Below are 14,545 nucleotides of genomic sequence, written 5' to 3' on the forward strand. Positions count from 1 at the left end.
AGCTGGGGCAAGGTGGTGTAAACACCCTTTGCTGTAGATCTAGTATACCTATATCTAACCCTAAAATGGACACATAGATTCCTATCAGTCACTCCTATGGAAGGCCTTATCAATCCTGAAGGCAGAGTGCTTGGAATTATGTGAGATGGTGCTCTGGCATGAGCTGAGCCCGTTTGCAGCTTGCGGAACCAAGTCCTAATAGCTGTTCCATGATAACGCTATACCATGTACTCTTAAGTGCATTATCAACCTCGCGGTTAAATGCTAACTCTGGTATAACATTATCAAAACATGTCGAGTAAGGTGTCATACGATTTGGAATACTACCCCCTCGCCAATTCTGGCGACGGGGGTAGCATTCCACCCTTCTAGAGGGACACGACATGTATGTAACTGTGAACCCCGGTTAAAGTTAACTCGAGCCTCAGCATCACAAAATGGATGCTGCCACCACAGACACAAGTCTGACCTCCTGCTGCTGGGAGTCCTTCCAGCGAGGATGGCTTGGACAAAGGGTTTCCTGTCTTGGGAGGTGCTAGCACCACCCCAGACAGTATTTTGTGTATTGAGGTAGGGAGGCCTGAAAGGAATGAGACATGCCTGGGGCACACAAGGTGCCCTGTGCATACACCGGTTCAAACCAGTTGCTGGGGCATCCCTGCCCCAGCTCTGGCGGGAAACCGGACAAAGGATAGGGGGTGTAGCCACCCCCTTCCTGGTCCCACCCAGGGGAGGGACCTAGTCAGTAGTGCAGCCCCCTTTAGGAGAATAAAGGTAGGAGCTGGTCCCATTCCAAATTAGATTATCCTGAACTATTCAACAAGAAGAAACTCTGGCCTTCGACGTTCTGCTCCACAGAAGACTGAAGAATCTCCCTTGTGGACAAGGAGTGTCCACCCTGCAACTGCAGGCACCATCAAGCGTCCAGCGGCTTCACTTTGTCGTCTTCCCTCGAGGATCCAGACGTCAGAGCCCGACGAGACCCGGATTCCCAGACCTCTCCGACCTCTACCTACATCTGCAGCAAAGCTGAGACCCATGGGTGCGACGAGACACGTGGGATCGGCCATCTTGAACGAACCTGCACTTCGCTTCCAGCACGACTCCCGAGGTAAACTCGACCAAGTGCTTTGGGGACTGAGAAGCCCCAACCCCGAGCAGCCCCTGCACCGAAGATCAGCCCTCCAGCATCCACGAGATCTGCGGGGGGCCCTTCTGCTTGGTTCCTGCTCGACGCGTTGTCTGGTCACTTGCCGGCTGGCTAGTGGCCTCCTAGACGACGACTCTTTGAATTTTCACTGCTGATCTGGTTGCTCCAGATTGGCCCTTGCTCCCTTCCAAAAGAGGGGCACCCCGGACTCTCCTAGTCCGCACCAGACGCTTTTCCTCCTCACCGCGTGGGTTGCGTTTGCCAAGGCCTGTTGCCTTCAATCCCGGATCCAACACCGCCGACAGCGAGAGCCTGCGTGGGCAGCTCGTGCCTCCATCCTGGTCGTCAAAGACACCTCCTGGTCCACGTGGCTGCAGAGTCAAGCGTCCACTCTTCACCTGATCGCAACGTCGACATCTGGTTCCTTCCTGGTTCCACTCCAGTCACTGGCTAGTGACTGTGAACATTGTCCCCTCTGCTTTCAGGTCTCCTTCTTCAACAATCCACCCTTGGATTGCACCGGACATCTTCCTCCTGGTCGCCTGCAGCATCTTTTCTTTCAGGCTCCATTGACTTCAACACGAGAACCCAACGCACTTTGACACCTATGCACCCGCGGCCCGTGGGGGAGGTAACACGAGCATTTCGGTGCTCAAGGGTAGTTTAACTGTCCTAGTGTCGAGTTCCACAGTCGTTTTAGTCCTACCTAGTCAGGATTGTCCGTACTCACCTTTTAACTTGAACTGTACTGTCCATAGACGTTGTCACGCATCTCGCGTGTGAGTTCACACTCTGCACACGCGTTCCGTGGGCCTCCTATTACTTACCTGAAGTTAGTATAGCGTGGTCCCATCGACCCTACAGCCTCTGGACAGCTCCATTCCTTTTATCGACTCTTTCATTCCACTTACTTAGTATATGGTTTGTCGTGCCCCTAGAGCACCATTGTAATTTTGTGCAGCTTGTCGTATTTTTCGTAAGAGATTGTCATGTGCTTAGCCCTCTGACCTCATAAAGAGTTCAGGGGTGTTGTTATTAATAAATATACTGTTTATTTTCATAACAACCTGTGTGGTGTCCTTTCACTTGGTATTCAAGGGGTTATATTGTGGTAAAACAGCTGGCTTCACATGCCAAAAGAATTTAGCCTAAGACTGATTTGTCCACGCTACCATTAGGATAGCTGGTCTATAAGGTTGACTTCCAACCAATCACCATAAGGGTTGTTTGGACTGATACAAGGTGATCACTAGAACTAGTGAGCATCATATATCAGGCCAACTTCTCACACCCTCCACCTCACTCTGTGTGGCTTAAGGCTGACTTAATAGGTGGTGGTTGGCACACATGGTGAAAGTAAGGTATAGACAGGCAGGCATAAATATCTTTTGAGTGCATTGAGGTTTAAATCTATGCCTGAGTGCATAGAACATCACTGTATGGTGATATCCCTTGTATAAGTATTGCAACAAGCATTTTATGAATACATCATATTTTAGTTAGGTGTTATTTGAGAAGGTGACGTTTTCTGCATATTGAGCATGATTGATGATTGGTCTATTATAGGAAATGATAGAAAAGCTTCAGCAGCAGAAACAGAGTTTGGAAGAGACTACATCACAACTGAACAAGAACATCTCAGAACTCGAGGCCGTGATCCAGGCAGGAAAGGAGAGGGAGAAACTGCTTGTGGCATTTCCAGACCTGCATATTCCTCCCGAGGCTCATGTTGAAAGTAAGTGATGACAGGGAGAAGAAATAGTGTTTCTAGATTATTGTTTGTTATTTGGCATTTGTCATTTGATTTCATTAGTTATGTTACAATGACCAGCTATGAGAGTGTATGGAAGCTTCTGCATCAAGAACAACTCACTCAAGGCTAACTGCAGGACATGATGGATGATTGATGCAGAGCTCCTGACCCTTGGCTCCGACCTAAGTATTATTACCAGCTTACCGGTGCTCAGGTTGCTAGCAGAATGGCAACCCTGAAACTCAGAACCCAGCTTATCCCAGCAGTAAGCCAGTTCAGAAGCAGTCACTGACCACAGCAAAGAAAATCAATGCAGCTGATTTGGGGGTTTGCACATGCTGTAACAGTGCAGTTCTGATAGTAACCGCAGATTCCGCACCTTTTGAACATTCTTCAGGTGTTAGATTGGATCCAGAAACGATTGCATAGAGATGTCCTCCAACGTCGATAGGTAGTGTAGTGTGATGTCATGGTTCCTTATGTAACTCCATCTTGTGTGGCTGTAACGTCGGCTTCCTTACATATACATCACCTGCTCCTGCGGGCATCAGTTCCTTTCTTTCCGAATCAACTGACGCGGATCTGAGCTTCAAATGTCCTTCGACAGTTGTTGGTTAATTTCGCCTAGAAATTACTTTTTTTGTGTGCAGGATGTCACCAAAGCCTTCCGATTTTAAGCCATGTATGATCTGTTACCAACAGCTCCACAAGATTTTTGTGTTCGTCGAATGCCAAGATGAACAAGAAGGTGATTCGGGAATGAGAAACAAAACTCGTAGTAGCAGAGTTCAGGTAATTGAAGACTAGGTCCTGTTCGATGTCCATGGCTGGTCGATCTCAGTTGAGGTCAAGAGAGCAGTCTTGTTCATCACTCTCATTGTTCACGCCATTCGGAGTTGCATGAAGTGCAGAGGTCTTCAACTTGAATTTGTTCTCCGTTTGGGGATCCACCTTCAAAGGATCCTTCTTCGACATCTTTTTCCTTTCGAATCCCAGTGCAACCCCAGATCAGATCCAGCAGCTTCAGAAAGCTGTGGACTCGATCTCTGGTGTCCGTCCGGATCCTGTTGGTATGTCTTTGGGCTCCACGGGTTTGAGGAGGGCTCCGGTTGGTAAGACATCGACAGATCCATCCTCGACGCAAACTGTGCCTCTTGTTTAAAGTTCGAGAATAAAGACGTTGGGACCAACCGGTGTAGAACCTATGACTGTTCTCATCGGTGCCACAATTGAAATCACAAATTCCTTGCCGGAGGTGGCATACGACACCATAAACTGCATCCCCAACACCAATAGCAGATCCAATCGCTTTATTTGATTCTGAAGGTCAGTTACATACAGACGGAAATGTCGAAAAAATAAATACCATAAAACCGGGAGCCCTAATCACAAATATAGATTGGGTTCTGACCTAGCATACACTATAGTAGAAGGCAACTGACCTTCAGAATCAAATAAAGCAATTGGATAGTATTTATCTGTAAAAATCATTAAAACCGAAAACAAGGAGCCTTATTTGTGATGCAGAATATCCTTAAGATGATATTTTGCAGGATTTGCAAGCTGGTAGTGGGTTTGACACTACTCCTGATATCGTTTTATCATCCCCTACACCAGTATGGCTACAGAGGAGATATCATCCTTTGTGACTGCAATTTACAGAGCAGCAGAATCTCTTGATTTTATTTTACCTACACAAGAGGTTAAAACTACTTCATTGACTGGAATTTTGGATCCGTCAAGTGCTTCACAGGAGTCTTTATTACCACTTAATGCATTAACAGATGTGTTGTTGGACCCGTGGGCTAAGCCTGGATCTTGGCCTCCAATAAACAGGCAGATTGCGAGAAGGCATAGACCAGCCCCGGGAGACCCGGATTTTCGCCTTCAGCATCCCACTCCGGAAATTTTAATACAACAAGCTTCTAGAAGTCGTTCTAATCCGAATGCTTATCCAAGTACTCCCTCTGCTAGGGAGTCTAAAAAGATGGAAGCATATTCAAAGAAAGTTTTTCTTCAACGAGTTTGGCCTCACATTCGGTAAATATTTTACTGTCTGTTGGGGAGATAATCTCATGCTTTGTCGGATAGAGTTGCTGATGTGTTACCTGCAATGCCAGAGGACACTTGAAAAATGTTGCGAGGTTTCATTTCAGATAGGCAGGATGCTGCAATATTTCTATAAAATCTGGACTAGATACATCTGATTGTTCATGTAGAGTCTTGGGGACCAGTGTGGTAATAAGAAGGCATGCTTGGATCTGTTCAACTGTCTTTTCAACATGGTCCACCACTGTTTGATGGACATGACATTTGATGGCTTTATTTTGTTTGGGGCAAAAGCAGATACAGCCCTCGAGAGATTTAAGGTGAGCAAAGCGACTGTTCGTTCATTAGGGTTAGCACCTCCGATGCACGAATTGTCTCAACAACAGTGCCCCTTCAAATGTTTGGTAGAGGATACCTTCAGAGGTAGGCTTGGTGCATACCAGCAATGCAGCAGTCCAACCAGGCATTTAGAGGACGTGGTCAAGGAGAAGGTAGACATCATACAACCACCCAAACACAACAATCTGCCCAAAATACAAGCCCCCTTCTACAACAACTTTAAAGCCTCTCTAGGCTGACCTTGATTTTTTATGATCGACCGTTTGGGGGTTGTATCACCTGCTACCTTTTGACCTAGAGGAGCATAACTTCAGACCAATGGCTACTCCAGAATGTGGCACAAGGTTACTCCCTAACTGTTAAATGGTCTCTCCGAAAATTCCTCCACCATCACAATTCCTTTTGGTGGACCATTTGTCAATTCTTCAGACAGAAGTTTAAGCACTGTTAGCAAATTTGGCATTAGAGAGAGTTCCACTATTACTAGTAGGAATTGGTTGTTACTCCTGTTAATTTCTATTACCAAAAAAGGACGAGGGTTTTCTTTACAATTTAGATCTTCAACCCCTGAACTTCTTTTTGAAAAAGTTTAAAATGCTCACTTTGGCCCGAGTTCTATCTGCCCTGGATCCAGGAGACTGGATGGTAGCATTGGATCTGTGGGATGCATATTTTCACATTCCCACTCTGCATATTTTCACATTTCCACTCAGATGTTATTTGCTTTTTCAGGTGGAACAGGAGCATTTTCAATTCTCCGTACCTCCTTTTGGGCTGACTAGTGCACCTCAGTGTTTGTTCACAAAGGTGATGGCAGTGGAATACCACTCCTCCTGTACCTTGACGACTGGCTGTTAAAGGCGGGATCCCCATAGGTAGTTGCCAACCATCTCCAGACGATGGCTGACCTATTAATTTCTATTGATGTTTTTGGGCTTTACCATCAATATGCCAAAGTCCCACCTGACTCCTTCGCAAAGACTCCCTTTTATCGGAGCTAATCTGGGCACAGTGTTGTTTCGAGGTATACTGGTCTCTGGCGAAAGCTCGTCTTCATATAAATACATTAGAACTTTGGGCGATCTGATTGGTCTTAAAACCTTTTCTTCCAAGGATCAAAGGGCAATGAGTGCAGGTGCTCACGGGCAATACTACGGCCATGTGGTATTGCAACAAACAGGGCAGAGTGGATTTGTGGGTTCTGTGTCTTTGATCAGTCAACACATGGCGGGGTTTAATAAATGTCAGAGCGAACAAACTCAGCCGGCGATACCTGGCATCTGTTCTTGAAGGTGGTTTAGGGTGTCTTCAAATGATAGGGAGAACCAAGTCTCGTTCTATTCGCCACTGTAGGCAACGTACACGGTCGAGGATTTTGTGCATTGGAGTATCCAGGGCAGTCTTCTCTAGGAGACCCCGTTGGGGTCACTACCTCTTCTGCCCAGAGTGCTCAAGAAGATCAAAAGAGACCGGGCTCAAGTCATCCAAGTGGCTCAGGACTCGGCAAAGAGTGTGTGGAATCCAAAACGTCTGTCCATGAACATCACTACACCGATTCGACTGCCTTTGAGGGAGGACCTCCTGTCACAGCAGCAGGGTCAGATTCTGCACCAGAGCCCAAGTGGGTTACAGTTGTTGTTGGTGTAATCCTGGCTGCCAGGCATCCATCTACAAAGACTGTTTATGATGAATGCTGGAAGAAGTTTTTGGTGTGCCTCACGTCAGATCCAACCCTTACAAGTTTCCCTTTCTGATTTTCTTTGTTTTGTGTATCACTGGCTCAGCAAGGTCTGACCGTAGCTACAGTTAGAAGTTATGTAGCAGACCTTTCTGCTTGCTTACGTTTACTGGATCAAGTGTCATTTTTTAAATGATCTGGTTATTTAAAGGGTTGGTCCATAAGTTTCCTCCTGTTATTTTTATAATGCCACAATTGGATTTGAATTTATTCTTAACTTATCTAATGTGCTTACATTTTGAGCCTATGGACAGCTGTTCTTTGTGGACTCTGAAAAACAGTATTCCTTATAGCCATTACATCTGCTAGGCGAGTAAGTGAACTTCAGGCTTTGTCACTGGTGCCTCTTCAGGTTTCCTTTTTTCCTGATAAGTTGATATCTCAAACAAAAGCAGAAAAAGTTGATATCTCATACAAAAGCAGAATTCCTTCCTAAAGTAGTTGATGCCCTTTCATACAAGACAATCCATCACTTTGTCATCTTTTTATGTACCACCTCATCCTTACAAAGAGGAGGAAGGGTTACATTGTCTTGATCCCAAGAGAGCTCTCAGTTTTTATTTGAAGAGAACTTCGAAAGGATGCCCAACTTTTTTTCAGGTTCTCTGGAGTGAAGAAGAGGAAGGCAGAACAAAAAAGAACAATGTCTAGGTGATTTGTCTTAGGAATTAAGTTCTGTTATAGTCTGACCAAAAAACAGCCTCCATAGGGTCTGTGTGCACATTCAACTAGGGCAAAGGTTGCTACTACAGCTTTGGCCCGAGGTGTACCATTGTTAGATATATATCAGGCTGCAACTTGGCATTTTTTTACATGTTCACCAAGCATTATTGATAGATAGTCAATTCAGGAGAGAAGGGAATTTTGCCCCATCTGTCCTGCAAGTATCCTCGTTTGAGTCAGTCCACAGACCTATCACCTGGGAGATACTGCTATGGTATCTATTCAAAAGGTGATGAATCTGCGGTTAGAAGCCTCTATCAGAAGTCAAAAGTTACCTACCTTCGGTAATGTCTTTTCTGGTGGAGACTCTATCTAACCATAGATTCCTCACCTGCCCTCCCACCTCCCCATTCTGTGTAAGGGTCTCATGTAGAGGTTTATGTTTTTTAAATATTCACAATTCTGAATATCTGCACACAAAAATGTAATACATAACATGCACGTTGCAATTGGGTATCTTTAGGCTGCACATCAGTTGATACGGGCGGAGTGCAGAAAGAAACTGACGCCGGCACAAGCAAGGACATGACAGTCACATAAAATGGATTAGCACGTGGAACCATGATGCTGCACAACACCACTTGTCGACACTGGAGAAAATTGCTATGCAAAGTTTCCAGAACCAGTCTCACGCCTGGAGATATTCAAAAGGTGGGAAATCTGTGGGTAGATAGTGTCTCCACCAGAAAATGCGTTACCGAAAGTAAGTAACTTGTTCATTGAGTGAAATTACTACAGTACCCTGCTTTTGGTGCGGTGAGTAGATGGAGCAGAGGACCTTGCAGATGAGTTCTACCTTGTTAGTGGGGAGAGAAGAGAGCTCTCACCGACCGGACGCTTGTGGCTTGATGGCCCTCTGTTCGTTCAAGCGATGACAGCTAGTGTTAGTGTAGCCCAAATCCTACTGTACATGATCGCCGTCCTCTGATCTTCGAGAATAGCCCCATACAGTGCTGTTCATGCTGGTGGTGTCAATGGGTGTGGGGGGCTCTGTGGTTCTGGTAAGAGCAGTACATTGTTTGAGGAGTGCAGGTCTGACTATGCAACATTTAAAAAGGGGGGCATGGCCAAGATGGCGACCGGGACGGACGTTGTTGAGTGAGGCTCCCAGCCTAAATCCCCCGTCCTGACCAATTAGCAGCCCTTACCCCCTAAAAGCAACCCCCAGAAAGTGAGCGTTTGCCACCCGGAGCTCCGAAAACCGACTCCTGCTGCTCCTGGGGCTGACGAGGCCCCGCGGCAGCCCTGGGCGGACCTTCCTTCACGGAGAAGACCCGGCCTGCCATTTTGCTGGGCGAGCTGAGCAGTGGTCGCCGGAGGTAGCTGTGTGCCCTGAGGGTCAAGGAGACGGGCTTCGGCTGGCGGCTGATTGGGTGGCGACGCTGACCTGAGGAGGAGGACCCGATCCCCCGGAGCACGCTCACCGCCGAGGAGGGTTACCGCGAGCGAAGGGCACTGACGCCGGGTCACCGCGAAAATCGAGCCCCTGGCTTTTGGGCCTAAACCCGGTGCTGGCCCCGACAAAGCGGCCTTCCCTGCAGCGGAGAGACTCTAAAAGCCTGAAGGATGGAGCGGTAAAGGGGACGGGCCCCGGCTGGCGGCTGATTGGGGCGACGCTGACCTGAGGAGGAAGACCCGATTCCCCGGAGCCCGCTCGCCGCCAAGGAGGGTTGCCGCGGGTGAGGGGCACTGGCGCCGAGACACCGCGAAAATCGAGCCCCTGGCTTTTGGGCCTAGACCCGGTGCCGGCCCCGACAGAGCGGCCTTCCCTGCAGTGGAGAGACTCTAAAAGCCTGAAGGACGAAGCGGACTGAGCTGCAGTGCAGAGCAAGGTGGCGACGACTACCATCGGCCCGGTGAGTGCGAGCTGGCCGGAGCCAGGTGTCCTACCTGGCCGCCTGTTGTGCAGCACTCGAGCCCCCGGCTTGCAGGCCTGCGCCGCGGCCGCGGGGGGTTCACCAGAGACAGTACTCACCCGGCTGCTGTGATAATGGCACTAGAGGCGCTGTACCCCAACGCCCCCTCCCAACAGTGACTGCTATCTAGGGACAAGGCCTGGGAGCAGACTTGAGCTTCATTGCGGTGTGCGGCCTGGGGAAAGCAAAGGCCAGCGGCGCGGTGCAGGGACTTGGGACTGGACACACCCGGGGTGCTGCTCCGGGAGCGGGATGCGAAAGCCCGGGGGCTTGGGTGGAACCGACTGAGCGTCCTGCGACAAAGGTGTGGGGCACTGTTTCACACGCGCTGCACCGACACCTGCAAAGGGGGGCAAGGAAAGCGGCCCACATCAACACCCGATCTCGGACCCGTGGGTTGGTCCGACTCTGACGCCAAAGCACGCCATACTGGCTCTGCTCCCTCAGAGGTAGGGAATACTTTGAAACCCCCCGCAATCGACCTCCCCGGACGTCATGGCTACGGGGCAGCGCAGAACAGGGCGCACAATCCCGGATATGCTATGGAAGAACGCCCTCAAGGGAGACAAGAGCCCAGCACCCTCGGTGACACCGAAGATCGCCACAGGCCCAGATGACGTGGGCGCCCCCATCACTAAATCCTTCCTGGAGACTCTCTTCAACACCTTGAGAGAGGACTTCCAGACGCTGAAGCAAGATATGGCTGGGGAGTTCAGGGAGCTGCGTATAGACGTGGATGGCCTGGGGGAGCGTGTGGCCGCGGTGGAAGAGGCCGACCTATCCAGACGTGAGGAGATAGAGCAACTGCAGCAGGAGGTGGTGCGCCTCAAAGAGCAGCAGGTAGACCTTCAGGCACACACAGAAGACCTTGAAAATCGGTCTCGAAGAAATAATGTACGGGTCCGGGGTGTGCCGATCAAAATGGAAGGGACGGATGTCACTCTCTTCCTGCAGGGCCTATTCAGAGACGTCTTGGACGAGGGAGAGGACTTTGCCATACGCATTGAAAGGGCACACAGGGTGGGCCTAGCGCGCCGAGCGTCTGCTCCCCCGCCGGACATCCTGGCGTTCCTCCCAGACTTCCCACTGAAGGAACGTATATTGCAAGCGGCATGCAAAAAACAACCCCTCCGGTACCAAGGCCACTCAGTGTCGTTGTTTCAGGATCTTTCGGCCATAACCCTGCAGAAGAGGAAAACTTACAAACCGGTCACCACCTTCCTGCGGGACAAAGGGGTTCCGTACTCATGGGGACACCCATTTAGGATAATCTTTAAATGGAATGGGGCCTTACAGCAACTCCGGTCTCTACAGGACACATGTGCAATTTTGGGGATAGCCCCTGACGAGGAATCCGGGGGGGTCGACACCAGAAGGCGGCGTTCGCCCAGATCTCCATCACAAACCTCGGACGACGGTTGGCAACGAGTGAAGCACCGGAAAGGACCCAAGTGTTCACTGAAACCAGATCCCCAACTGGTGGCGCAGGAGCAGGCTGCGGCCATCCACGAGGTATCCAAGGACACAGCGACAGCAGAATGACCCCGTGGACTGCGCATGGCGCCCTGGAATGCTGGTATTGGCTGAAACTGTGAATGGGGGTTCATTTGCTTCAAGATGAGCAGGTCAGAGGGGACGGGGGGCCGATGGGATCGCCATCGCCACACATTCCACTGCGAGAACCTTCTGTGGGCCTTAACTGCACCTGGATAGGCCCAGGACTATGGTGAAGTTTGAGTTTCAGTTGGTGTTGGGGACGGGGGAGGGGGGAGGAGGGGGGCACGGTTGGAGCGGGGGGGAAGTTCTGGGTGGGGGGGTGGGGATCAATTGTAACGGGGAAGTTTGAGGGGGTACCGCTGGGGGGGGCGGGGGGGCGGGACGGTGGGTGGGACTCAGTGTGCCAGGGGGCTCTGTGGGACTGCAATGCTCCGCAATTCAATGTCTGCCACGTCAGAGGAATGCATTTCTATGGCTCATGGCATGTTTGACCTCCTGGGATGGAGCCTAGTTTAAAGGTACTAACCCTTAATGTGAAGGGCTTGAACAACCCGATTAAACGTAGAGCTGTGATTTCATACTTGGAGAACTCCGAGGCAGACATATGTCTATTACAAGAGACCCACCTCCTACCTAAGGACTGGCACAGGATGCGCTCACGCGCCTTTCCCCAGCAGTTTTTTCCCTCGCTCCCCACAAAGAAAGCGGGGGTGGCTATTTTAGTCTCCAGGCGCTTCCGCGGCAGCGTAGGTGACAAGACGGGGGAGATCAAGGGTAGGATGCTAGCACACGCCTTCCTCTTGGGGAACCAACGCTTCACGATTGTCTCCCTCTACGCCCCAAACTCAGGGCAAGAAACCTTTTTAAAAAACGCCATTTCAGAGTCACTTCAACCCCCTGCCTCTCTCCTACTCATTGGGGGAGACCTCAACTTAGTAATGGACACAAATATAGATAGGTCGGGTCACCAATACTGGGATACTGGCGCCATAACTGCCGCCGGTAAGGATTGACTGCAGGAGAGGGGACTAGTGGATCTGTGGAGGGTCACCCATCCCAACACGTCACACTTCACATTTTACTCCCACGTCCATCGCACGTATGCCAGGTTAGACCACTATTTGGGCTCTTCTGAACTACTCGCCACTCTTAAAGCATTGTCCCGGCGGCGCTGTCTGATCACGATGCAGTGGAACTGACACTACGGGTCCCCGCGTCTGCCCGACCTTCTGGGGCGTGGTGGCTGCGGGAAGCTCTCTTACAGCCGCCGGAGGTCACCGAGCAACTCCGCACTTGCCTCACTGATTACCTAACTATTAATAATGTCCCCGGGACTTCGTTGTCCGCCCTTTGGGGGGCCTTGAAGGCAGTGGCTCGCGGCAAACTTATCGCCATTGCAGCAGCAGAGGCCAAGGACCGCAAGGCGAAGAGGGACGACCTCACGGCTCGGGTCTCTGAACTGGAGAGGGTCCATAGCCGCACCGGTGCCCCACGAGTTTGGAGGCAACTGAAAGCTGTCAGAGCCCAACTGGCCAGCTTAGACACAGATCGGGCGGAATTCGCCGCACTGCGTCTATGTCACTCATATTACACGGGGGCAACAAAACGGGCCGCTTACTTGCTAGCGCCCTGAAGGCGAAGACTCAGCGTTCCAAAATCACTAGCCTTACGGACGACACTTGCCTGGAAATCACAGGTGACTCAAGTCGCAGAAGCATTTAGGACATTTTATGCCACCCTATACAAGGCCGACTCGGTCTCGCCGGAGGATGTTCGTACTTACTTAGATTCAGTGAACGTCACAGTGTTGTCTCAGGACAATGCAGATACCCTAGACGCACCTATCCGCGTGGATGAAGTACTCGCTGCTATCTCTCGCCTTCGCCCTCTTAAATCACCGGGACCTGACGGCTTCTTGGACAGATTCTATAAGATCTTCAGCCGGATGCTAGCCCCAGTCCTCACTCGGCTTTTCAATTCCTTCGAGGGCCCGAGCTCCATCCCCTTGGATATGCTGGCAGCTGAGATAGTCTTGCTACCCAAACCGGGTAAAAAACCCACGTGCTGCTCCGCGTTTCGGCCTATATCCCTACTTAACCTGGATTTGAAGATTTTCACGGGGGTCCTTGCGGCGCGTCTTTTTCCATGCCTGCCCGGGATTCTGGAACCTGACCAGTCGGGCTTCGTTCCAAATCGCCAATGCAGCGATAATACTAAACGAATACTTCATCTGATTGACAAAGCTCACTTCCAAAACTCGGACTCTGCGTTACTAGCGATCGATGCGGAGAAAGCGTTCGATCGGGTTGACTGGGCCTACCTCCAACAGGTCCTACAACGTTTTCGGATAGGGGGTCGATTCCAAGCCTGGATTGCGAGCTGCTATCATCATCCTCAAGCTCGTGTCCGCATAGGCGGTCTACGCTCGAACCCTTTTGAGATTCAACGGGGCACGAGGCAAGGGTGCCCTTTATCGCCCCTCCTGTTTACCCTATATGTAGAGCCCCTTGCGCAAAAAATCCACGACAATCCTGCCATTCATGGCATGTCCTTCGGCCAGGAACCTCATGTGATCGGCCTATACGCCGACGATATCATATCTGCTCTGGACCGTCCGGATTGCTCAGTTCCCGCCTTCTTGACAGAGTTGGAATCCTTTGGAGTTTTCTCCAGGTTCAAAATCAATAAAGGGAAATCCCTCATCCTGCCTCTGGGCAGCAATGCCCAACCACAGGCACCTCCGCCTGCCTACGGGGGGGGTTGGGGGGGATTGTCGTCAACCACGCGGCTCCCATACCTAGGTGTTACGCTTACCGTGTCCACGGAGTCTACGCTGACTCTCAACTTCGCGGCCCTCTCCTCCCAGATCCGGTCCGACCTCATACGCTGGTCCAAGCAACCTCTCTCCTTGCTTGGACGCATCGCGGCAGTGAAGATGTCAGCCCTGCCTAAGATTCTGTACATTTTCCAGACCCTCCCGGTGCTCCGGCTGGCTGGTACCATCGCGACTTTACTGGCTGCCTTCCACCATTTCATCTGGGAGTGCAAGCGAGCACGCTTACACAAACGATTATCATATAGGAGCACGGACGAAGGAGGCCTTGGGATCCCCAACCTTTTACAATACTTTCAGGCTGCACAACTTCGATACCTGGTGCAGTGGTTCAGGCCAGAGTCCGAGAAGCGCTGGCTATTTCAGGATAGGGCAATGGCCCGCACATCCCTCTGGAAAATTCCATTCATGCCCCGACAACACAGGCCACGCTACCTCCTGCGGTCATGCAAATCTGGGAAGCGGTGGCGGTCAAAAAAGGGTTTACCACCTTCCCTTCTCCACTCACCCCCGTTCTGGACAATCTTGAATTCCTGCCTGGCAATGA

At 50.6% G+C, this 14,545-nt stretch overlaps 1 protein-coding gene across 1 annotated transcript in view; it reads left to right on the top strand.

The window, feature by feature from the left end:
* LOC144792295 (coiled-coil domain-containing protein 157-like) overlaps positions 1–14,545 on the top strand; it is a 218,081-nt gene that overhangs the window by 122,951 nt on the left and 80,585 nt on the right. Inside the window, exon 6 of the mRNA XM_078667242.1 lies at positions 2,717–2,885. Coding sequence (XP_078523368.1) covers positions 2,717–2,885 — 169 coding nt within the window. The remainder of the gene's footprint in view (positions 1–2,716; positions 2,886–14,545) is intronic.

This window comes from Lissotriton helveticus, chromosome 11, assembly GCF_964261635.1.
Source record: "Lissotriton helveticus chromosome 11, aLisHel1.1, whole genome shotgun sequence".
NCBI classification, from domain to species: Eukaryota; Metazoa; Chordata; class Amphibia; order Caudata; family Salamandridae; genus Lissotriton; species Lissotriton helveticus.